Source organism: Castor canadensis, chromosome 7 (genome assembly GCF_047511655.1).
Source record: "Castor canadensis chromosome 7, mCasCan1.hap1v2, whole genome shotgun sequence".
Taxonomy (NCBI): domain Eukaryota; kingdom Metazoa; phylum Chordata; class Mammalia; order Rodentia; family Castoridae; genus Castor; species Castor canadensis.
The window spans coordinates 19,716,212-19,742,428 of record NC_133392.1 but is presented as its reverse complement, the minus strand read 5'-3'; the positions used below and the strand labels follow the sequence as shown (position 1 = coordinate 19,742,428).

The window sequence follows — 26,217 nt, the reverse complement described above, 5'->3', positions numbered from 1 at the left end:
TATTTTTCCCAATTCAGGGTCATCATAGCACATCCTTAAATTGTGGGAAGAAAGAAGGATATAGATATTTATTTATAGAAGCCTGCTGGATGCCAGGCATTGCACCAAAGCACTTAACTTACCTTGTGGCATTTTGTCTTCTCAATTATCCTGGGGAAATCAGTTTTTATTCTCCTGGTTTTACAGACAAGCCAACTCAGGCTTAATGAAATTCAGTGTGTAGTTAGCCACTGGGGAATAATCAGGTCTGTCTGGTTTTTCCTCTGCCCTGACCCTGGCCCCTGATATGGATCTGTCCTCAGAGAGGTACCAGGCTTGTGTGTCTTTAGTTCATCTCAATGCTTTTTTTTTTTTGGTGGTGGTACTGGCGTTTGAACTCGGGACCTTGCACTTGCAAGACAGACACACAACTGTTTGAGCCACTCTCCCAGCCATTTTTGCATTTTTTATTTTTGAGATAGGTTCTTACTTTATGACTGTGCCAGTGTGGACCACATTCCTCCTATTTGTGTTTCCTTGCATAGCTGGGATGACAGGCATGCACCATAGCATCTAGCCACTGGTTGAGATGGGGTCTTGCAAACTTCATTGCCCAGCTGGCCTTGAATTGTGATTTTCCTGATTTCCACCTCCTGAGAAGCTAGGATTGAGTCATTGTGCCTGGCTTCAGCGTATCTTTCATCTTAACTCTTTCTAGCACCATGGCAGCAGGGTCATTTAGGGAACAGCATAGCTCGTAAACAAAGTGCTTGCACGTGGCATTTATCTATACAGCACTGTAAAGATGAGATCACCACCAAAACTCTGAAAGGTGAACGGGCTTGTGAAGATGCACGCTGAACAGCTGATCATAGAGAGGAAGGCTGACCACACACTCACTGGGACAGGGGGTGAACACATGGGTTTCCTGTTTATGCTGAGCTGAGCACAGTTGGAGAAAGTTATCATTATTCTGTATCTTAGGGTTTAGCCTGGCAAGACTTCTGGGAGAAGTGGAATTTTAGAACTTAGAATCACATAAGTACAGATATTTTATATCTGGAAAGATCTTCAGACATATTGGCCACCTCCCTCATTCCAGACAGCCCACAAAGGGAAACTAGTTATGCACATCTAATCAGTGGCAGGGTTGGGCTTGAACTCAGGTCCTCTGTCCTCTAGGCTCAGGCTGTTCCTACTAAATCAGAAAGCCACAAGCTTTTTATAGCCCAAATTCCCTTCTATGATTTACTCCTACCCCAAGCACCCACTGTTCAGTCTTCCAAGTTTGGGAAGATTTTATCTGCCAAAATACTTATATTAATGTATAATTAACTACTTACCCATTTTTTACTAATCAGACAGCAGACACACCAAACATGTTTTCTGATCAGCCAAAGATCTAAGCAATGTTCAAAGAAAAATTTAAGGTGAATTAAATTTAATAGGGTTTAATTGAACAAAGAATGATTCATGAATTGGGTATCCCTTAGAACCAGAACACAGTGGTCAAGCAGCATTCATGGACAGGGAAGGAAACTGAGGCACAGAGACAGTTGGATTGGTTTTAGCCCCGTGTATGTCTTGCTCGAACCAGGTCTAATCAGTTGACTGGTCAATTTCAGCTGCTGTGGTTGGCTAAGAGTCAGCTATTTGTGTTGCACTGTGTTAATTAAGGACTCAATAATAGAAGACCCTCAGGCTAAATTTAGTTTAATTTGACACCATATCAATAGAGTGACATATGCTATCATCTCAACTTTTTGAATGTCAAAAGTATTGCTTAGCCTGCCCCGCCCAATACAGTAGTCTCCCTTATCCTTGGTTTAGCTTTGTGCATTTTCAGTTACCCAAACCAAGGTCTGAAAATATTACATGGAAAATTCTAGAAATAAACAATTCATAAAGTTTTAAGTAACTTATAGTATATTGTGATAATTGTTCTATTTTACAATTAGTTATTGCTAATCTCTTATTATACCTAATTTATAAATTAAACTTTGTCACAGGTGTTTATGTAGAGAAAAACATAGTATACTATCTGTGGCTTCAGATTTTGGAACATATTCCTTGCAGATAAGGAGGGACTACTGTATTATTAACTTCAAAGATACTTTAGGGCTTATTAGAGAATCCAGGCTGGAAATAGAGCATCCTGCTGCTTGCTTAAAAGCACTCAGGGTTGTCCTGGCCCCAGGAAACAAACTTCACTCTACATGTGCCACCCACAGACCTCCCTGTCCCTTCTCTCCTTTTCTCCCTCCCTCCCTCCTCATTCAATCTCCCATAGGGCTATAGGAATAGGGCATAGTGTAAGTAATTGCTACATTTATATAAGTTGTTTCAAGAATAGAGTGATACTACCTATTACTCTATGTCTTCTAGGAATCAAACATGGTTTTGAACCTAAAATGAATTTAGCAACAAAAGGATATTTTAAATCAATGAAATCTCCTAAATGAAATATTGGCAAAAGAATTTAACCCATTAAAAAACAATTTCTCTTTCTAACTGGGTAGGATCGTGCCCTGAAACCAGGCACAACACAAAGCAAACCATTGACACAATGATTCTCAAGATTTTCATTTCACGGTTCACTTAGAAAATGATGAACTGAAGAGGCTGCTCATGGGTACTGGAGGTTTCTGGCCTCCAGCCCGAGGGAATCAATAGCTTGGCACAGCTAAAACCTGATTGCAGTACGCCAGTTGAAAAGCTCTAAATTAAGATAATGAACTGGAAGAATACCAAAAATCTCATGGTTGACTTAATAAATGACAATAAAGGAATCAATAGAAGTCTAGTTCTGTTTCTGCCAGAATCTTGGGGGTGGGGTAACGCTCAGGGGACCTATCTTTAACATTTGAGTGAAAGCCTTGACTGAAACCCATTCATTTTAGTGTCTTTGATACCGAAGTCTGCAGCACAAACACGTCTCCTTCTTTGGTGACTGGCCGCTGTGAGCTTGTTTATTCTCTGGGAGGCGTATTCCTGTTTATTCTGCTGTGCTCAGATAAAGACCTCTCGAGTCCTCCTTTCAGGTTGGAGGAGACAATGAGAGAGGCACTGGCCCCTGTGCCTGGTCACTAGGCAACTGGACAGGACAGGAGAGGGATCAGAATAGAACCACCCTGAGTGTCTGCTCTGTTGTGCAAGCATAAGCTAGTTACCCAGGTGAACCAGAGCAATGTCACATGGGACAGAAACATGCCGTGCTAAGAGGAGACCAGACAGAGTGCCCGGCCTCCGCCCTCCTGGTGGTAAACTCAGAGCACCAGATAATTTGCTGTGCTTGGAAGTTAACCGTAATGGGAGGTCAAGATCTACCTACCAGCCCTCTTCACACCCCTGCAGAAGGGCTTGGTCTTTCCTACCCAGGCTAAGAGTCAAAGTCTCCAGGCATCTGGAGGATCCATTTGCATTCCAGGATATTGAAGATGTTCTGCCTGGTCTACACCCTGGATTTGTGTTCTCCTTTGGGAAAGTGCTTGACATCAGGACGCTAGGGGGCTGGGGTATGAAAGGGGCACCTGGGTTTCTCCAATTCAGGGCTGAACCAAAAAAGGAAATTCTTATGGACACTCATTGTCCTTAGCCCAGATGAGACAATGAGGACTTTTCATGGTAGAGTTACCTAAGTACTAGCTAGGTACTAAGTACTAGCTAAGTACTTGTTAGGGGCAAGACCTCAGACATTACCAGCTTTAGCAGAGTCACACCTACATGAAATATAGTTAGATGTTAAAGTTCACTTTATGGTAGAAAATGGTGACTGTGCAGATGTAGGCTATGTCATTAGAATGTGTTTCATGTTTGGAAAATTGCTTCCTTCTCTTCCGCATTGAGTTGGTATATGGTTACTAATTCTTGAACCTCCTGGAGATTCCAGGCTGACCAAGGTTTGACCAGACCTTGGTCAAGGTTTGACACACTCCTCCCTCCAGGAGCTTAAATTAGGCCTGTTCATTAGAGGTGACTTTGAGACTTGCCCAGTGTGGATGGCAATAGGGTACTATTTCCAAAATGCTTTGCCACCCTATAAAGTACTACAGGAAATGTCCTTGTATACTAGTATTTATGTATTGATGTTATTTTTTTTCCTGTAAGATAGATTTCCAGAAAAGTGATGGGATCATGGGTGGTGTACATTTTAAATTTTAGTCAATATCAAGAAAGTATAGGGATGGCAGAGTGGCTCAAGTCGTAAGAATGCCTACCTAGCAAGCATGAAGTTCAAACCCCAGTGCTGCCAAAAAATAAAAAAGAAAGTATACTCTCAAAAGATTGTAGACATAACTCCCCAGTAGCAGTGTATGTACCTGCCCATTTCCTTGTACCCTCTCTAGTCCTGGAAGTTATCGCTCATTAGCAACGTGAATCATTCTTGTAAAAAGATGACATAAAAATGATGTTTAATGAGTGTCTGTCAATGGATTCCTTTCCTGGATCGATTTTTTAAATGATCATTTTGCAACCATTATTTGGGGGAAAACAGCCATTAAAAAATGTTTAGAATACAGGGACAGAGGGAAATGGCTTTTAAAGACTGGGTGGGGGATGTGGGCTCAAGTGGTAGAGTGCCTGACTAGCAAGCACAAGACCTTGAGTTCAAACCCCAGTACCACCCAAACAAACAAGCAAACAAACAAAGACCCCTGCTCTTTGTCCACAGTTTGCACAGCGGAAAGGTGCAGGCCGGGTTGTGCACATCTGCAATCTCCCTGAAGGAAGCTGCACTGAGAATGATGTCATTAACCTGGGGATGCCCTTTGGAAAGGTCACTAATTACATCCTCATGAAGTCGACTAATCAGGTAGGTCTGATTAGTCTAGTAGGTACAGGACAGACCACACAGCCATGAAAGGAAACTATATACTTTTTTTTTTTAAAGAAACTATTCTTATAAAAAAGTGATGCATAGCCAGCTAGAGGATTCTGTTGGGGCTGTTTTTTTGTTTTCCCTTGTTTTACTCTGCCCTTCTTGTGATGGGTATAAGCCTTTGTGAATTGCCTAGAGGAAAGGGTATGAGGTGCTTATTGACATAGAGAAGCTAATTGGTCCCAAAAGAGAAATCTGTAGTCTAGAGTCTCCTCACTGTATTATAAACCTACTGAGCTGATGCTACAGTCTCATCTTCTAAGCTTGTCTTTTCTTATAGCCTGGGTTTGGAGCCAGCCAAGAACTGTGTCCATGAGTGAGACCCTTGGGTCTCATAGCAAGAGAAGGAGGCCTAGTGAGGCTAAGGACTTAAGAATTCTTATCCTGTGGGAACTGGCTGAGCCCTTAGGAACTCAGTATGTTTGTCTATTTCAAAGTCAAAGGTGGAGTTTATACATCAAATGGCCACAAGCTAGAATATTTTGTCTTTATTTTAATAAATATTTTTGCTTTATGAATCTGAGGAACTGGCAGAGGAGAAATTCTTTTCTTAATTAAGGCATGAACTATGGCGACATAAAGCCACAACTTAGTGGTCTCCCTTCCCCAACCTAGGGACAGGCCACTCACTGTATCTGTGTTTTACTTCTCAGGAATTCTAATTTTGGGTAAAGGTACAAAGGTCAGCTTACAACATTAATGCAGTGAGATTGCCTAGATTAGTATTTTCTCCATTTGGAAGTGACAACCAGACGTGTTGAACGTTATATCAAGGAAGAGGAGCTTAAAAAGTGGGTAGCATAATTTAAAATAAGACCTTAAAGAATTTTGGCTTCTTAGTTTCACACACATCACAAGACTATGACAATGCGTAATCTTAAATTAACCAATAGATGGGAGGGAAGAAGGAGCAATGAGCTTGCTTCACCCATTAAGTTCAAGAAAATGGGAGAATTAGGAGCTTCTAACTAGGGCCCCTTGTCATAGATTACTCCCTCTCAACATAGAGGGACCAGAATTAGTACATACCAGTATAGTACAAACCAAACAAATCTCAGAAACAATAACAGCCAGGAACTCCTCCATAGCTACTTGGTAAACTGACAGGTCCATCAGAATGGCCTTTCAGAAACTCCATAGACACAGATTGGGTGGAAAAGCCCATTTCTATGTAAGTGTTTTGTCAGAACAGTTAAATAAAGAGAAAAGAAATATTGTAGGGGGTTTTCCTTTCTCTAATTCACAACAGCCTGGCCTTCCTTCAAAATGGGGTGCTTATGAGTTCCTGAGTTTTTGAATGTATTTCTTTCTTTATAAGACAAGTGAGAGCTCAAATAACCCTGGCTTATGCATGTGTTGACTGCTGTCACCACCACCAAATAGCAGCCCCCACCACATGTACCCCAGTCCCTCCCCTGGGAACTGTGATTTAATGGACCCTCCCATCCTAGAGGGGCTTCCATGCTATGATGTAGCCCAGGGTGGACATACATCATTAAGAATAATGTTTGGTAACCATGGAGATCAGAAGGGCCATCCTATAATGAGCTCTTTTAGTGAAGTTAATAAAAAGGTTTCTTTGAACAGACAAGATCAAAGAGAGCTCTTCCTTGTACTAATTTTTTTCTTTTTATTGAGTTATAAAACAAATACTCTCAAGTGTATAAAGTACACTAGTCTTCAGTGTACAACTCCATTAATTTTTTTTACAAATATACGCCCATATAATTAACATTCAGGTCAAGATATAGGACATTTCCAGAACATCAGAAGGTTTTCTTTTGCCCCTTCCCAGACAGTTCTCACCCCCCCCCCACTCTAGAAGGAAGCTCAACTCTAACTTCTGTTACCATTGGTTAGTTTTACCTATTCTTGAGCTTTATCTACATGGAATCATATTTGTACCATTAAAGTCACATATAATGTGTGTCTTCCTGTCTATTCTAGGCCTTTTTAGAGATGGCTTATACAGAAGCTGCCCAGGCCATGGTCCAGTACTATCAAGAAAAATCTGCTGTGATCAATGGTGAGAAGTTGCTCATTCGGATGTCCAAGAGATACAAGGAATTGCAGCTGAAGGTAAAGCATTCTTTTATTCATTCTGTCATTGAACAAGTGTCAGCTGAATTCTCCTCCTTGTCAGGCACTGATCTAAGTGCTGCTGGGAAGGAAAAGATAGGAAAATATTCAAAAATTCCTGAGTGCCTTTGAGGATATTAGTTGGAAAGGCAAGAAAAATCGTATGTTCTCCCTCATATGTGGACATTAGATCAAGGGCAAACACAACAATGGGATTGGACTATGAGCACATGATAAAAGCGAGAGCACACAAGGGAGGGGTGAGGATAGGTAAGACACCTAAAAAATTAGCTAGCATTTGTTGCCCTTAATGCAGAGAAACTAAAGCAGATACCTTAAAGCAACTGAGGCCAATAGGAAAAGGGGACCAGGTACTAGAGAAAAGGTTAGATCAAAAAGAATTAACCTAGAAGGTAACACCCACGCACAGGAAATCAATGTGAGTCAATGCCCTGTATAGCTATCTTTATCTCAACCAGCAAAACCCCTTGTTCCTTCCTATTATTGCTTATACTCTCTCTACAACAAAATTAGAGATAAGGGCAAAATAGTTTCTGCTGGGTATTGAGGGGGGGAGCGGGAGGGGGTGGAGTGGGTGGTAAGGGAGGGGGTGGGGGCAGGGGGGAGAAATGAACCAAGCCTTGTATGCACATATGAATAATAAAAGAAAAATGAAAAAAAAAAAGGAAAGGCAAATCATTACAACACGGCAGGAAAAGAGCTCATTGAGATAAGTGCAAAATGCAAAGGGGTGCTTGAGACAGCCTGGAGCCAAAGAAGACTTTATAGGGAGAGATGTTCACAGAGGAAGTCTTGAAGGAGGAAGTAAGAAGGGAAAGGTGTTTGTTTCTTGGTGAGGAGAGTTCCAGGCCTAAAACCCTGAATACAACTTCTTCTCTACCCATTCAGGTCTTCAGTAACTTTTTCTTCCTCTATAACCCACCCTGGTCTCTTGTTCTTGTCTGCCTCTTCCTTATTTATGTCTTCAGCCCCACAAAAGCTCATTGAAGTAGCAAATGACTGGTTTGGCAATGCTCAAAAATCCAGGGATGAATTCAGGTCATTCCAAACAGGGCTGTGTTTTTGTTTTAGCTTGTACTACAGTCTTTCTTTTCTTTTTAATTAAAAAATACAATGCATATGCAGAAGAGGTGGCACATTATGTATTACTATACAATTTAAAATGTAATATTGAGTAAGCTCTCATACATTCCACCACCAAAGTCAAGAAAAGAGTATGGACAGTACTCAAAAGCCCTTGGGAGTCCTTCCTCGTGTACAGCCCTTCCCTCTTTACTTTCTTGATTTTGAGGATGAGCATTTCCATGCTTCTTCTCTAGTTCTACCATCTACTCATGCTGTCCTAAACAGTAGAGTTTAGTTTTGCCTGTTTCTGAACTTTATATGAATGAAATCATTTTGTCTTCATTCTTTTGTATCTTACTTCTTCACTCAACATTATGCCATCCATGTTCGTGGGTGTCTATTTTCATTCTTATATAAATTTCTGTTGTATGCCTATATAGTTCATTTACCCACTCTACAGTTGATGGACATTGGGTTGTTTCTAGTTTTAGGGTCAATGTTAATATCCTTGACAAACATGATATCCTGGTATAAATGCACATGGGCATATAACTATAAGATACATAAATAACTAGGGCTGGAATTGATGGGTCATAAGGTATGCTTACACTCAGCTTTACTGGACAGTAGCAAGCTTTTTCCAAAATTAATTGTCACAAATTTATACTCATTCTAGTAGTGTATGAGGATTTGCAATAGTCCACATTCTTGCTAATTTATCTTGCCTGACTTTTTAATTTGGGGGAGAGTATAATGGCTTATCATGGTTTTATTTTTCTGATGATTACTGAAGTTGAACAGTTTTTATTTTTGTTTTGGCAGTACTGGTTTGAAGTCAGGACCTCATACTTGCTAGGCAGGTGCTCTACCACTTGAACCCTGCCCATAGCCCTTTTTCACTAGCTATTTTTTAAATAGATCTTGATGCTCGGGCTAGCCTGCACCACCATCCTCCTACTTGTGTTTCTCTTGTATAACTGCAATGACAGGTACATGCCACCACACCGAACCATTGGTTGAGATGGGGTCTTGTGGATCTTTAGCCTAGGCTGGCCTTGTCGAACCTTGATCTTCCTGATCTCTGCCTCAGGCTTGAGGTACTGCTGACCGGACGTTGAGCACTTTTTCATATGTTTGTTGGCTATTCTGTCAGGATCTTCTTGGTGGAAAATATATTTTCAAGTCATCTGTTCATACTTTTCTTTTGCATTTCTGTTTTGTTGACTTGCAGTTTTCTTAACTGGAGCATGTGGGCCACTTGGGCTTATTGTCATTAATGCCATATTTGTGTTTAAATCCACCCTCTTATTTTATGTGTTTTACTGTTTCATTTAATAAGAATGTTTCCAGTTCATTTCAGCTCATTCCATGTTTACTTAGGGTTCTTTTTGTTCATGGCTTACAGCCCTTAACCTGCCCTTAATCTTCAAGGTTGAAATCAGAACACAAAGGTTCAGTGGTTGTTTCTAGCTGAGACTAGCATTCCGACAAGTCTACATATGTAGATCGGTAATATGTCAACCAGTTGCCCAAGTCTTCATTCTGCTTTCCTTGCACTATTACCTCTGTAATTCCTTTGCCAAGAGTTCTGCTTCAGGCAGAACCTGGCTTTTTTTTTTTCCTAATGAAAGCATCAGACAAATAAAAGATCCCACCCTGTTCTATACCCAGCCAGTTCCTGTTCTCCTGGATTCTCCCCTGGGGGCTGAAATTGCATTTCTGCACTGAGTTCCCAGTGGAGCTTTGGTCTCCAACTGAGATGTTGTCCTAAGATTCTAATTAGGATTAACAGCAGTCATCAGGTTCTTAACATATCAAGTCACAGTAATACCTTACTAAGGGAGATAGCTTCGGTTAAAGAGGTCAAATGGTCGTTGCTTGCAGCCACTAGAGTTCATTGAGTGCCCACTGGGTGGGAACTGGGCCATGAACATAGAGGGAGGAAGTCCAGTCTGGTGGGAGGAGAGACATGTAAATAAAGAACCATTCACAACCATGTGACCTGTGCCAGATGGAAAGTGGGAGTGCCAGACTAGACCATACCCCTTTCTGCTTGATGAGCTCAGACAATTTGCTTAACCTATGAATCTTCAGTATCTAGATCAGTTAAGGACGATAGCTTGAGTACTTTGATTTAAAGCAATTTTTTTTTCACACAATGTTTTTTGGGTCTCACAATCACCCTACCCGTGAGGTGTGTAGGGCGGATAATAACAGTAATTATAAGAGTACAACAATAATATGTACCTTTAATTGAGTTCTGGTCCTCTGGAGCAAGTGATGTACCAAGCACTTTACATTCATTATTTACTTTAATTTTGACGTCAGTCCAGTCCAACAGGTGTTATTATCTCAATTTTACAGATGAGGATACCGAGGCTAATAGAAGTTCAGTAATTTGCCCAAGATCATAGTTATTGGAAGAGCCATATTAAAACCTAGAACTACTTTGGTTTTGTACTATATCTGCATCGTTGTACTGAGTTTTTATGATCTCCCATTGTTCACCAGAAAACACAGAGAAATCTGGTAATTTGCTTGCAGTCACCCACTTGGGAAGCTACAGAGAGAATATTCAACAGAGTGCCTCAAACTTAGTGCGCACACACATCACCTGGGGCTCTTGTCAAAATGCATCTTCTGACTCAGCAGGTCTGGGACAGGGCTATGGTTCTACCTTTCTAACAAGTTCCCAGGAGATGGTGATGATCCTGGTCCTCAGAGCACGCACTGAGGAGCAAGGGTCCAGGACACATTGTTTTCTGATTTTTGATAGGGGTTTCTGCCACCCCCCCCCCCACCAGCTGTCAAACTGCCTTTCAGGGTAACTGTGAACTTCAGCATATGCTAGTGCATGTTGAATATTGATTTAGGCACAATAAAGAATTTACTGGATTATGCAAATGAAAAGTCAGGTATGGTTGGATTCAGGACTCAAATGAGATCATTAGGATTTGTTTTCCTCTCCATTTTGTCTTCCGTTGTCTTGACTTTGTTTTGGGGGGGCTTCAGGGGATGGCCCAACGTTCTCTACTCTAGATGATATGGTAGCTTCAGTGCCTTCAGCAGCTCTGGCTTCTCATGTCCTCATTTCTTCAACAAGAGAGAGCTAGGGTTTTGCCTGGTAGCTCTCATAGATGCTCTGAGAGGCATTCTGATTGGACTATCTTAGCACACATGCCATCCCTGAACCAATCTCTGTGGTCAGAGAAAGCTGTGTTGTGATTGGCTGGATCTAGTCACTTGCTGCATCCTCAGAGTCAGGGGTGGAGAATTCTGGAGTGAGATGGGGGGCAGCAGCTAAGAAGGAAGGAAAGACAATGGCTACTGGGAAGAATGGCAAAACACTGTAACGATATGGGTTACCAAATCATGTCCCACCAAGGTAGGCAGAGGTGGGAGGAATTTTTTTTCCTTTATTGGAGTTTGAACTCAGGGCCTTGTACTTGCTAGGCAGGTGCTCTAACACTTGTGCCATGCTGCCAGCCCCTTTTTCTTTGGTTATTTTTGGAATAGGGTCTCATTTTATGTCAGGGCCAGCCCAGCCCATGATCCTATTTGTGCTTCCCAATGTAGCTGGGGATGACAGACACATGCCATTAAGCCCAGCCATTAGTTGAGATGCAAGTCTCTCGAATTTTTTGCCTAGGGTGGCCTCAAACTGTGGTCTGTCTGATCTTTGCCTCCCAAGTAGCTAGGATTACAGACTTGAGCCACCATGCCCAGTGGGAGAAATTTTGATTGACCTTTCACCTCTAACTTTACCTTTTGGTCACCAGGCAAAGTGGAGAAAGAGGAAGAATAGATTTTATGGTATTTTTCCTCTTCTCCTTGATTGCCATTTCCTCATGCCCATATTTTGTCTCCCTATCCCTTCTTTGTGGCAGGGGTTCTATTCCTCAGGGCATTTGGGGCAGAGCCTTTCACATAATAGGTGTCCCATAAATATGCAGAATATGAATGAGGAAGAGAACTTATAAAGGAACAATAAAATGTGGTTGTTTTTCCTTCCTGCAGACCTGGACAAGAAAGACTGAAATGTTTGCTGGGTTTCTCTGTAGAGATTTCTCCAATACATATAGAACCATAATGTCGTCAATGTAGAATTTGAACTACTGTCTCCAAGTCACTGCATTAGAATTGTCAGGAGTTAGGGGTTTTGGGTTCTTGTGCCCAGAGATTTGCATGCAGTAGGTTTGGGAATCGGCGGGGGCAAGACCTGGCTTCAGATCCACTGGTCTGGCCAGCCTCTAGCTGCGGAGGGTGCCTCTGGTCTTGGGAAGCAGTCTTGTGAATGGCCCATGATGCTCTCAGTTGGGAAGACTAAAGTCAGCAAACTTGATGGGGTCTTCTCTGTGTACAGCTGTGACGATTATGAGATACGGTCCTCATGTGGGGAGAGTTTTCTATCTGATAGGAGACAAGCTATTCTTATGCAAAATTATAGAAGATTTAAACATGAGCACAAAAGTATGGACGATAATAGGAGTTCAGAGGCAAAAGGTAGTGTGACTTAGGAGCATACAAGAGGGAGAGGTTCCTGGGTAGAGCTTTGGTAACTGCACAGGGAAGGAGCTGCCAGGAAGGAGTCAGATGAGATGAGATGTAGAGGCTGGGAAGCCCAGTAATGTCAGAAGCAATTGGGGTTGCCTTGACAGGACCTGGATCTGATCAGTCCCAGGCTTATCTGGAAGGTTTTAGCATCTTCCCAAGGCTCTGGAGGTAGGCACAGCAGTGCAGAGCTGTCAGAGGGCATGAAACTCCTCAGCAGCTCCTTTTATGTTGGCCAAGCACTTCAGGCTTTCATCTGAGTAGCTGCCATGCCTGTAGGCTTTTGGTAGATGCCATATGGGCCTCATTATCCTACCTTTATAGGTGGAGAAAGTGAGTCTCCCACAGGCAACAAGCCTTGACCCCTGGTGACCCTGTCAGTTGCTGGGCTGTTCTCTCTGGGCTGAGATTCCAGCTTGTAGTGCCTCCCTCTCTGAAGGCCAGCACTTTCCTAGGGTAGCATGTAGCTTAGAATCTCACCCTGTCTTGGAAACTGCAAGAGGTATTGACAGTGAGCACATGGTTGGTCCCATGGGGTTGCTGAGCTGCATCAATATCATTGTAGAATGGATGAAAAGATACAACATCTGGGATTTGTTTCAAAATAATCTCAGGAGTGGGGAAAGAGGGTGGGATACAGATGCAAGAAGATTGAGCAGAATTGTTCTAGATGGGTAAGCAATTCATGGGATTCAATGAATTCCTATGAAAAGATTCACTCTACTTTTGTGAATCTACTTTTCTGAATTCACTCTACTTTTCCTACAATAATAAGATATTCTAAATTTCATCATAGACCGCTCCAAGTTTGGAGGTGATGACACCATTGCACCTGCCTCCTTTTTATTTGAAAATCTTTGGCCACTTCTGTCCCCCTTCACAGATGACAGCTGGTAGGGTGTTTTGTTCAGAGAGTGCCGAACAATTTGCTATTGCCACTTAAAATAGCTGACCCTCTGATCCTCAGGAAGAGACACGATATTTGGGATCATATTTGCAGACTGTGTCTGCAGGTGAATTTTCTGCAGCTGCCTCCCTCCATTTCTCTAGCCATTCATCTTGGAATAGGTACTATGGGACACCTGTTCCATGTTAGGCTTTGCTGGTGCTGACTGTGTGAAGATGAGCAATCAGGGAGGCCTCACTGGGCAACCAGGATCTGAACAGAAGTAACTTCAGAAGGCACTGGGCTGAAAGTTGCATCAGGAGGAGGTTGTGTGTTGGGGGAAATAAGGGGCAGAGGATGCTTAAGTTAAGAAGTGGCTCTTCCAGCCCCCACAGCACTCCAGATGCTTTGTTGTGACTGCAGTGGGCCTTCTCTGCTTCTTATCCCCAGTGGGGATGGGCCTGGAGGTGCTGTCTATGATGGCAGGTGTACATTGGACCAAGTGCTTTTGGATGCCTCTGACCTTGACATTGGCTCCCCTGGGTAATCTATAAAACCTTGTCTATTCCATCTGTTCACTGACAAGGCCACCTCCTCCTCTCATACCAGACTTTCTTGAGTCTGGTCTAGAAGGAACAATCGGGAGGATATCAGGTTCTAGAAGAGCAAAAGAAAAGTTGGACCTCAGGGATTCCTTTTACACTAGAAAGTCCCCCATTCAGCCCCTCAGGGGATTTTTATGTTTGTGTCTGAGAGCTTGCCTTCTGCACTTAACCCAGGATGGAGGCATATTCTTTTTTTTTTTTTTTTTTTCTTGGAGGCATATTCTTGAGCCTTTGCCTGTCCCAGCTAGTCCCAGCTCAACAGCATGAGTCACAGAGTTGGGACCTGGAATTGGCCTCCTGAGGAATGCAAATCTCATCACGTGGACTTGGTCCTGGTGGCTCCCACCACCTTCCCCATGCTCCGTTGCTAATCACATCTGTTGTGTGAAGGCAAGAACCAACTTCCAAGGTGGGCAGGCAGGAAGAAGACCCGCTCAGTGGGATCCAGCTCAGTGTTAAATACAGTCACCTCTAGATGAACCATCTTCTACCTCCAGGGAGTGACCAACAGCAGGTGGTCTGAAGGACGGGTGGGCTGGAGTGGGTGGTGAGGTGGAAAGAGCCATTCTGGGAAGCAGCTTTCTTCACCCCTTCAGCTCAGCAAGCATGGCCTCTTTCCTTGTTCAGCCTTGGGCTGGGCAAGGCTCTGGTCCAATTCAAGCAAGTGAGGTACCAGTTGACAGTACCTGTTCTGGGTAACCTGCTTACTTGCAGATGGAACTTCCATGTGCTTAGAAAGAGGCAACCTTTATAGCTCCAGTTGGACAGAAGGTGCATTTATCAAAGTTGGGAGGTGCCTTTTTGGATAAATACCCTGGCTAGTGCTGTGCCCCTGGGCCATTTCTTAAACAGGGGACTGTCTAGTTTCTTGTGTTCCTGCTTCTTCACACCAAAGGGGAAGTGCCATGATCTTCTCTTTGACGTTCTTTCCTTTGGTATCTTAAGAGCTGACAGGAGAGCTCTTCAGGGCTTGAACATTTCTTATCTCTTCCTGTGTCCTTGACTGCTCATCCTTAAGTCATAGTCCGTTCCCACCTTTACTCTGCATTTTTCTCAGCCCAGCCCTCAATCTCAACAAGAACTCAATAGAGTTGTAGTCCCAGCTACTACACACCTCTGGACCTGGTTTCCCTGTCTATAGAAAGCGATACAGGGTGATAGCTAACTTTTGAATGACTTAAGGTTTTGTGCTTCTTTGTAAACTATGTGGAAAAGAGAAGAGAAGTGGATTAAGTTTCTTAAAAAGATTCTTTTCAAAAATTGGTATTACACTGGGTGCTAATGGCTCACGCCTGTAGTCCTAGCTATCTGGAAGGCAGAGATAGGAAGGATAGCAGTTTCAGAGCCAGCCTGAGCGAACAGTGAGACCTCATCTTAACAGAAAAAGCTGGGTGTGGTGCATATACCTGTCATCCCAACTATGGCAGGAGGTCTAAAATAGAAGGATTATGGCCCAGGCTGGCCCAGGAATAAAGCAAGCCCCTATCTCAAAAGTAATCAGAGGAAAAATGGCTGGAGATGTTGCTCATGTGGTAGAATACCTGCCTAGCAAATGCAAAGCCCTGAGTTCGAACCCCAAAAATTAATATTCAGACTGAAGGGCTTTAGTCCTGTTTAAAAGTATATATACTTTTATTATTACTTTATTATTATTAAGATATAATTGCTGGGTGCCAGTGTCTCACGCCTGTAATCATTGCTATTCAGGAGGCAGAGATCTGGAGGATTGCAGTTCAAATCCAGCTGAGCAAATAGTTCATGAGATCTCATCTTGAAAAAACTCATCACAAAAAAGGGAGGTGGAGTGGCTCAAGTAGGCTCTGAGTTCATACCCCAGTACCACAAACAAAAAGAGAGAGAGAGATAATCTACATATCATAAAACTCACCCTGCTTATACATTTTTATAGAATGGATAAGTTCTGCAGTCTTTTGAAAGATGCTCTCACCCTTTCTTTTGTGCTCATGAATTTCTTTTTTAAAAAATTTTTGTTTTTAAAAAAATTTTGTCATTGTTTTCCCATTTGGGGTTTAGGAAGGGGCTTTGGTTGGAATTTGGGGCCTGGGCTTAGCACAGGTGGTAGTGTCCTTTCCTGGCACAACCACCGCACACACAGTGACACTGAAGTGTCATGGGGCATGGAAAAGAACTTGGAGGTAAAAGGTCTGTCATCAAGTCCCTATTCCTTTTTCTTTTCTTTCCTTTTTTTTCATGGTACAGGGATTGATTTAGGGCCTTTCTACATGAGTTATGGGCCTTTCTACTTGAGTTATGTCCCTAGTCCTTTTGTTTTTATGACAGGATCTTCCTAACTTTGCCTGGGGATGGCCTTGAACTCCTGCCTCCACCTCTGAGACAGCTGGGATTACAGATATGCACCACTACACTTGGCCTCAAGTCTCATTCTATAATCATCTCCATGACCTTGGACCTAGCAAAATGCCTGGAGTCACCATCTGCATGTAACACAATGTGGCTGGTGACTCTGGAGTTAATCAGGGCAGAAGCTTTACCTTGTGAAGATGGCTTCATTCATTCAAGTCTCTTTCCAAGTCTATAATGCCAGTGTTCCCTCCCTCCCTCCCTCCTTCTTTTTTACAGTTTGAGTACTTTTTTAATTTAGGAGGGATTAACAAATGCTGCCTATCCTCAGCACATGGATGACAAACCCAGGCTCCTTCTTTCCCCAGTTCAATGGATGCCATGCTCTCTGGACCCTCAGTCCTACTCTGGTCCACATTATGCTCACTCTCCTTATCCCTTGGATTACTTTTTTCTTCCCTGCAAAAGGCACTCTTCCCACTTTGGTGGACTGGGCGATCAATAACTCAAGTCATGGCTGCTTCCCTCTGGCATTCACAAGGCTGTCTCTGACCTGATGGTGATTTCTCTGACTTTGCCTAGAAACCCGGGAAAACTGTGGCTGCTATCATCCAAGACATCCATTCTCAGAGGGAGAGAGACATGTTCCGGGAAGCAGACAGGTGAGGCTTCTGGTCTCAGAGCAGAACCTTCCCGTTCCTCATTCTTAGAGGGATTTGAGTCACACCATGGCCCTGCCCTTGCCCCTGCCCCACCCATCTGCCCTGCTCAGCCCTGCGTGTCCAAGTTCCCAATGAAGCACTACTCTGATTTAGAAGTGCTGTTCAGATTGACCTTAGAAAATGCAAGATGCTGGGCTTTCTCTCAGATGCTCCTCCTTTGTTGGAAAAGAATAGCAAAGGGTCTATTAGTATTTGGTTCTTTGGGTCAAATCTGCACTCTACTAAAACACCTGAACACAAACAAAAGTGGGGTGCATGTGCTTCTGTTTACAGCCAGCTCCTGAGTTTTTAAGAGTTGAATATAGATGTAGGAATAAGAATGTGGATGGTCATAACAAAACACAACCCAAGTTACTTAAACACTTACTCTGGAGATTGAATGCAGTTTTCCAACCCATTTCTCTCAACTGAAGTTTGTGATCAGGCAAAACTGGGTCTACAGGTTGACCGTGGTCATTCTCTTACAAAGACAGTCCTGTGAAGAAACAAGATCAAAACAAGCAGGAGCAGGCCTAGCCTGGCCGGCAGTTTGTTGCTCTTTCCCAGGGCTGTCACAGAGGGCGCTCTAACCTCACTATAGAGGATGTGAGCCCAGGCCGTTTCCCAAGATGGTGAAGGCAGCCTGGTCTTAGCCAGACATAGCTCTCTGTGTCTCCTGGCAGCGAAAGCCACATGGTTGTCCTACATTTAAGAACCAAATGAAAAATGCCCACCGTTTTAGGATATAAGATACGTGAATCAATTGATCTTCTTAATAACCAACCTTCAGAGTGTGTGTGTGTATGTAAGTAAGTGTACATTTGGGATTTTTGTCTGTTTTTTGTTTATCTAAACTTGGGGTTTTAAATGACTGTGCCACCTGCAGTTCTTGGCATCGTGGAAAGGGAATTAGGAGGTCTTGCTCTGCATTCTTTTTTGGGCTTCAGTTACTTCATCTCAACCATAAGCAGGTCAGGTTTTGCAGGTCTCTTCCAACACTTAGGTCTCTTCCTAATTTTTTGTTTGGGGATCTCTGGGTCTGCCCTCCCACCCCACTACTCCCCAACAGTTAGCCTCCCTCTTCCATGCCCAGGGTCTTACCAAATTGAGATGAGAAGTAAATGAGAGAAATGGAGGCCAGAAGGTCACCTATATTCTGACAGAGGCCAAGTGGAGGAGTGGTTTCAAGTCTTGTAAGCAAGGGACCCAGGCTTAGGCAGCCTTACCCCTAGCTCCCCACTCCTCCCAGCCCCAGGAGGAGAGTGCAGGTCTGCTCTCTGAGCATAGCTCACTTCCTCATGGAAGAAAGACAGAGTCAAGCCAATCCAATTGTTCTTCCCAGCTCCCAGGAGAATGAGAGTGGCCGGTCCGGGGCTCAGGAGAATCCCTTTCTCCTGGACCACTCTGTGTGACTCTAGACAGTTGTGATGGAAGAGTGTACAGCTGGATAGGTTGTCTCTTGAGAGATTGTGTATGTGGGTGTCTGGGTGGGGTGGGCTGTGGGGCGGGCAGATTCTAAACCCTGCTCCTTTGCTCCCTTGCAGATATGGCCCAGAGCGGCCTCGTTCTCGCAGCCCGGTGAGCAGGTCGCTATCCCCGAGGTCCCACACTCCAAGCTTCACCTCCTGCAGCTCTTCCCACAGTCCTCCAATCCCTTCTCGGGCTGACTGGGGCAATGGCCGGGACTCGTGGGAGCACTCCCCATATGTCCGGAGGGAGGATGAGCGAGACCCTATCCCCTGGAGGGAGAACGGGGAGGACAAGAGGGACAGGACAGACACATGGGCGCACGATCGCAAACACTACCCAAGGCAGCTGGACAAAGCCGAGCTGGATGAACGACTTGAAGGAGGGAGGGGCCACCGGGAAAAGTACCTGAGGTCTGGGTCCCCCAACCCACTCCACAATGTGTCCAGCTACAAAAGCCGGGAAGATGGCTACTACCGCAAGGAGCCCAAAGCCAAGGCAGACAAATACCTAAAGCAGCAGCAGGACACTCCCGGGAGGTCTAGGAGGAAAGAAGAGGCCAGGCTGCGGGAAGGCAGACACCCTCACCCTGATGACTCAGGCAAGGAAGATGGGCTGCAGCCAAAAGTCACTAGGGCCCCTGAGGGTACCAAATCCAAGCAGAGTGAGAAAAATAAAACCAAGAGACCTGATAGAGACCAAGAAGGAGCCAATGACGGAAAAGAAAGCAAAATGGCAGAGAATGAGGTAAAATAATAATAATTGATGATGATTGATGAACATTTATTAAGTGAATGAGCACTGTGTGCCAGGCCCTGTGCTAAACACATTATCTCAAGTAAGTTACTTAATCCTCATAGCAACCCTATAAGGTTGACACTGTTATTACGGCAAATGAGGAAAATGAGGCACAGAGGATTATGTTATTTGCTCAAGGACATTTGGTTGGGAAATGGCAGAGTCAGAATTATTCCTGGTAACCTGGCCCCAAATCCCTTTACTAGAAAGTTAGGGAGGGACACAGTAGAAAGGCCTGGTATCGTCCTGTTTGCCCAGGGTGGGGTGGCTCTGAGGTGTGCCCTCACCGCGTCTGCCAAGGGAGATTGGATCTTTGGTCTACTTTGTCCTTTCTCCTACCAAAAAGCATCCACCAATCCTGGAGCTCCAATGAGAGGTGATAAAGGAGAAGCGGTCACCACCCCCTAAATTAGACTGGGTACCAAGGGTGTGGTGTGTTTCTCCAGATACTACCCACAGGGTTGGGTTCCATTTTAATAAAAACACATGGCAACAGCTAGCATTTCATCCAAGTGTCTAAAATGGCTGTAACTGCCTTAGTTCACACAGGGGGTCACCAGAGGACTCTGGTACCAAGTTTGTATTCTAACTTGGCTTCACTTTCTTCTTGCCAAAGTCTCCTGTGTTTAAGTAGAGGTGGGCTAGTAGAGGCTTGGGGATCTACATAAGAAATCTTATTTTTAAATCTTCTGGGCATATCTTCTAGTCACCTTGACCCAAGAGTTGGTGACAGTTACTAAGTTCAACTAAGGATCACATTTCTCAGCTCCTTGAACATTGAAGAGTCACAGTTTGGGCCACTACTTTGTCCTTCATATCCACATGCATGGACAGAGTACCACTTGGCCAGATAGTATGCTAGGCACAGGGGATCCAAAGTTGAGTAGGACATAGCCCTTGTTATGGCAGAGACCAAGGTCTATTGGTGGAAACAGACCTATAAGATAATTTACATACAGTGCAATCCATGTTGGAATTACAGTGGATTAGCTGTTGTCTGGGCATGGACTCCACACAGAGGAAGAAAGCTGCACAGAAGAGGTGGTAATTGAACTGGTATTGGGGACAAAAAGCAGTTTGGTGTCCTTGGTAGAAGCAGCAGCAAGGGCAAAAGCAAAAACAAGACTGTTTTCAAGAACCTGGAGACACTTAGCATGGCTGCATCTTTAAGGCATATTAAAGGATGGTTTTACCAAAGTAAAATCGTGACCTGGTATAAACATATACTGAACAAATGTCAAAGATTGTAGTTAACTCATTAATTCCATCTTCTTATTGTAAGATAGAAAAGTCAGCTCAAAGGAGACTCCAAAGATCAGGCAACCAACAAGCAATCAAGAATGCTGAAATGAATTTGCTGACGATGTAGAACTGGTGTCTTCCATAAGGATCTCTACAGGATAAAGTTCATTTGAACCTCTGAGCCAGAGTCACTTGCATTAAATTCAGTGAGTTTTCTGCAATTTACGGAGTTATAAAATAGCTCAGTTCAAGAAAATGAAAGGTGCAGGCTTCTATACAATCAGATGTCCTAGAAGGATGTGCTAGACAAATGCCCAGCATTCTAGTAGGAACTTAGTAATCTTCCACTGCACGTTTTCCTGACTGGCACAGCAGGGGAGGCACAGGAGGTAAGATTAGGGAAGTGGGTGGGAGGGCTCATGAAGGAGCCTTTTGTGCCAGACTAAGGTCTTGAACTGGATCCCGAGGAGCTGGAGAATCAATATATATTTTAAAGAAGAGTATACAGTTGGTCCCCTGTACCCATGGTTCTGTATCTATGGATTCATCTAACCATGGATTCAACCAACCATACATTGAAAATATTTGGGAAAAACATTGTCTTTAGTGAGTATGTGTACATTTTTTTTCTTGTTGTCATTCCCTTAAAAATACAATGTAACAGCTGTTTACATGGTATTAGGTATTTTAAGTCATCTAGAGGAGGATGGGTAGGTTATATGCAAATATGGGGAAAAGGGTGGACTGCCCCTTTACACCTCCGCCACACTCCCAGGACTCTTCTTTGGGAACCTTATTTATCCTGCTGTTTTCCTAGCCTGCTGTTCTCAGTCTGCATGCTGCTGTCCACAAGGCTCACACGCTATGGGTGATCCCAAGAGCCCTGATGCAAAAAAGATTCCCGGAGAGTCTCACATTTCCCCCTAATTCTGTCACTTTAATTGGTCCTTCATCTTATAGCTCTCTAGTGGGGTCAGTCAGTCTTTGTCAGGGTCCCCAAGAGATTATTCCTGGGGTTTGGAGCTAGGCGGCCCAACACTGTGTTAGAGTAACAGCAGAATAAAGAGTTTTCTATACTGTTGTCAAATTCTGTATTATGAACTTGAGAAAAATCCAGCTGGGCTGCCCAGAAGTCAAATAACAGGTAGTACCTGAATTTGGGAATGAAAGGTGCAGGACTGAGGGTGTCCTTGCTATTCTTCTAATGTACCAGGCACCTCTCTGCCACAGGGCCTTTGCACATGATCCCCTCTGCCAAGCAGCCCCCCCACTACCCCCAGAAGTCCTCCTGGCTTGCTCTCACCATCTTTGTCTTTATTCATGGCCATAAGTTTATCTTTGGCCACTGCCTAAAGTCTCAGCATTCTGACCCACTTCTCTCCTTTCCTGTGTTTGGTAGCGCTGATTATCTAGTGTACTTTTCTTATTTAGTGTCTGTTCTCATGCCTCCCCGCCCCCTCCTCCTCCAAGTGTAATCTCCGCAAGGCAGGAATTTTCATCTGCTTTGTTCGTGGCCTTGTCCCTGTGCCTGGAGTAGGGCTTGGCGCAGAGTGGGTGTTTGATAAGTACCTGTTGAAGGAGCGAATGATGGAGCCTAGGCTCTGAAGACAAGGCCCAACCTCTGAGAACCAGGTCACTTCTTGTTTTTCTCTGCTCAGTGTTTTTGTTTGTAAAGTGGTGTGACCATCAGCCTGTTGTGGCTCTTTAATGAGCTCCTGGAGATCTCAGGAGAAAGTACTGGGGTGGAGAAGCCCATGCACACACAGTGTTCACAGGTAGCCAAGACCACACGAGACCCAGCCATGACCAGGGCACTTTAGAAAGAAGGGAAGAAATCAGATCACTGCATGAAGAAAACATGGAAAAGAAGCACCTGTCCTTCTTACTGGAAGAGGGGATCAGGGGTTACATATCCAAACATGCACAGAAGGGAGGCTGGGCAGGTGGTGCAGAACCAGGCAAGGTGAACAGGGCCAAGCAGGAGAGATGGGGATGGGGGTGACAGACCAAGGAAGGGCCTGTCTAATGGGGGCAGCCAGAAGCGTCTCAGCTCCAGATGGTGGCTACCATTCCAGAATGTGTACCCCCTGCTGTAGGTTCCTGCTTTACTTAAGAGCAAGATACCTGAATAGAGTCTCCCATGCTTTAGAAATTGTATGGACCAAACCCTAAGAGGAAGAAGTAAAATAGCCACTCATGCCCAAAGCCCAGACAGACACCCCATTATGTTGAGAGACAGATGCAAACTTGTTCTTCAGTCACCCCAGCCCCTTCTGTCAGTTCTCGTCTTTTATTGACCAATATCCATGGGGCATCTAGCACTAGTTATGGGTGAGATTGAACTGGTCCCTGGGGTTGACAATGTGGCTTAAGTGGTAGAGCACCTGCCTAGTGAGCTCAGGTCCCTGAGTTCATACCGCCAAATTAAAAAAAAAAAAAGAGTGAACTGGTTCCTGGTCTCATGGAATTCTCAGTCTCCTGGAAGGACATGCTAAACAAGTCATTCTTCAAAACAAGAACATCAAGTACTAAGAAGGACAGAGAGGCGTATCACACTTAGTGCCTACAATGGCTCAGAGGTTTCTCTATTGAGATTTGAAGGAAGGAGATCAGATAATGGGAACAGCATGTGCAAAGGCCCTGTGCATGGCTAGAGGCCAGTGTTATTGGAGCAAAGAGATCCAGAGTCACATGTTGGAATGCGAGCCTGATTTGTCAACAGGTACGTCATGCAGGGCCTTGTGGACAGAGTAAAGATTTCCATCTTTATCTTAAATGCAAAAGGAAGCAAATGACATGTTTCTGCAAGAAAGTACAGTAAGGATATGATAGTTTTATATTTTGGAATGATCATTTTTGATCACCTGAGAGAGAATAGACTTGGGGTGGGGGGTAGCAGAGGTGAGAGATGAGTTAGACAGTGGTTTAGTAGTACCACAGGCTCTGTGGTGGCCAAATCCAGCTTGCAATTATTGGGACTTAATATTTTAGTCCGTGAGCTAATGTGGGCAGCTGGGTGCATGGATTGCATTTTCCTGTTCCCTTTAAGTCCTGAAAGGCTTTGCCTGCAGGAGGAAAAGCAAAGGTCTGCCTGGTGGGGGACTTACAGCCGGGTCTCAAGGCTGTCCCTGCTTCTCTCAGCTTGAACTGGAGGGAGTGCTTTACTATGTTGACCTAAAAGTGTGTCTAGAGGAATTGCTTGTGAGGATAGAGATTACTTATTTTGACAAGGGAGGGCCAAGGATCACTTATTTAGGGAGACAGATATACAGAAAAGTGATCACTGCTTTGTAGAAACTGTGGCCTCTGAAGGGCAACAAGATACCATAGCTACTCTGCATTTAGGATCACTCAGAAGAGTTGAGCAAAGCTTTCCATAAAATCTGCAGCTCCAAACACTGGAAAGAGAAAGGACTTAAGGATTTGAACTATCTGATCCTGTCCAGAAATAACAAGTTAAACCAGTCAGCCCTGGGCTCTTGTCCCAGCTGGCTCCTTGTCAGCTCTGGGGGAAGGGGGGGTGGGGGGAGTGTCTACTTGTAAGTAATTAGAACCAGAGTCCTTTACTTCAAACCAACCTCAGCCAAAAATGTTGAGAAAATGCAACTTGCCCCAAGGAAGCCCAAGAGCAGTCATTGATTTGATGACCAAAGTTTAATTCATGGGAGCATACCCTCCAGAAACTTCTGAAGTGGAAATCAGCAAGTCTTTTCCACAAAGGACCAGATGGGAAATGTTTTATGTTCTATGCGAACAAGAGGAAGAATTGAGGATTTGATGTAGGTACTTATATAACTACTTAATCTAGCTGTTCAAAATTCTGAAATGCATTCTTAGCTTACAGAGTACAAAAGCAGGCAATGAGTCAGATTTGGCCTGTAGACTGAAGATTGCTGACCCCTGTTTTAATGACTGTTTAGAAGCCGTAATTCTCAAACCAAATTCCTGCTTGTAGTTGTTCAGTTTCCCAGAGATGGGCACTAACTTGAAGGCCTTAACCAGGGAGAGAACAGAAGGAAGGAGAAAGAAAAGGGAGTGATAGCCTTGCCTGTACTTCCTAGAAGAATAGAGAGCGGGCATAAAAATAGTGACATGTACTGATTAGGTGACAACTCCCTTCCTACCTATAAGGTGCCAAAATGTAGATTTTCTTTTTATGGTCAAGATGGATCTGTTGGAGAGATGTTACCATTGATGGCCAGCCCCAGGTTCTTAACCAGCCCCAATTCACTCACCCTTGGCTTCTTGTACTCACTCTAACTGAAAAAAAAAAAAAAACCCAGTTGGCCGAGGATTTCTGCCCCGTAAAGATATAGGCCAGCTTTCAAGACATTTCTATACCTGCACCTGTCTGTGTGATGGTGAGGAAGTTACTTAGCCTTTCTGAGCCTTGGTTTTCTCATCTGTAAAGTGAAGATCATAACAACAGCTGCCTCTCAGGGTCCTGTAGGGCAAAAGGAAGTGATGTAGGTGAAATGCATCTAACAACCATTAGCTGTGCTCAGTGTTACTCTTTTTCTCTTAGTGCTCCCTCCCTCTTTTCCCTGTCTCTGCTCACTGTTGATTTTGTTTGTTCTGTTTTTCCTTTTGTAAGGCTGGAAAAGAGGGACAGGAGGGCATGGAAGGAAGTCCCCAACCAGTGGGCAGACAGGAGAAAGAGACAGAGTCCTCGGATGCAGAAAACAGAAGGACAGAGAAGGTAAATTTGTCATCCCAGATCCTGGCAGCATTGTCTCTCATTCAGTCGTCAGGGACTAAGTGACAGGAGTCCCTATCCTGCCTGGTGATGACCCTGCTGCATGGAATGTGTCTGAGACTCCACTGGTAGTTCCATGGATGGCCTGGTCCCCCAGCAGTTCCTGGAGGAATGGCTCTGCTTGGGATCTGTGCATACTCTCTGCTGGGGAGCTCTTCCCCCCATGCTCTGCCTCACTCTCCAGCAACTTGGCTGTGCTTCTGAGAGAAAACATGTGCCCCCCAAAAAACTTAGACTTCAGAGCCAGGCTCCCAAAATAGGCAGGTCCCTTAGGGATTACCTTAGGGTGATTCAGGTACTCGAGTTGGAACCCTGACCTTGGTAGCCCCAGACCATGGGATTAACAAGACATGGACTGTGCTTGTAAAGATTATTTTTACTTAATCAAAAAAGAAAAACCCAGTTATAGTCCTGCTAGGCTGGGCTTCCTCAGCAAAAACAAATGTCCTTGGAATATGGCCAGCTTTGTGCCTTTCCGGTCAGGAGAAGCTGATCTCCTAGATCTGTTTGCTGAGTGTGTGGGCTGCTGGGAACACTAAGGGGAAAGTTTTACGAGGGGTCAAGTGTGAGGATGGAAGTTGCGCCCTTCCTGGGAGTGGGTGCTTGGAGGAATTTGGGGAGTGATTTTGCCATAGTTACCTGTAGTGATGTCCCCACAAACAGGGAAATATCCCCAGCAGGTATGTAGCATTTATGACTTGACCATTCATTCACTCAAAAATTATTTATTGAGTACCTATTATGTAACAGGGTTGAAATTCTTTGTATCCTTTTGAACATGGTATATTGAGCATTAAGGGCTTATTCTAAACCTTGTGCCATTTGGGTATTGTCCCAAAGATGAGTCAGTGATGTGGGACTTACTC

The 26,217-nt window shown here is 44.1% G+C and overlaps 1 protein-coding gene across 3 annotated transcripts in view; it reads left to right on the top strand.

The window, feature by feature from the left end:
- Window positions 1-26,217, top strand: part of Rbm20 (RNA binding motif protein 20) — a 181,210-nt gene that overhangs the window by 139,222 nt on the left and 15,771 nt on the right. For all 3 annotated transcript variants that reach the window (XM_020171549.2, XM_074078332.1, XM_074078331.1), the window contains exons 6-10: window positions 4,652-4,792; window positions 6,806-6,937; window positions 16,970-17,049; window positions 18,633-19,302; window positions 25,190-25,294. In XM_020171549.2, coding sequence (XP_020027138.1) covers window positions 4,652-4,792; window positions 6,806-6,937; window positions 16,970-17,049; window positions 18,633-19,302; window positions 25,190-25,294 — 1,128 coding nt within the window. The remainder of the gene's footprint in view (window positions 1-4,651; window positions 4,793-6,805; window positions 6,938-16,969; window positions 17,050-18,632; window positions 19,303-25,189; window positions 25,295-26,217) is intronic.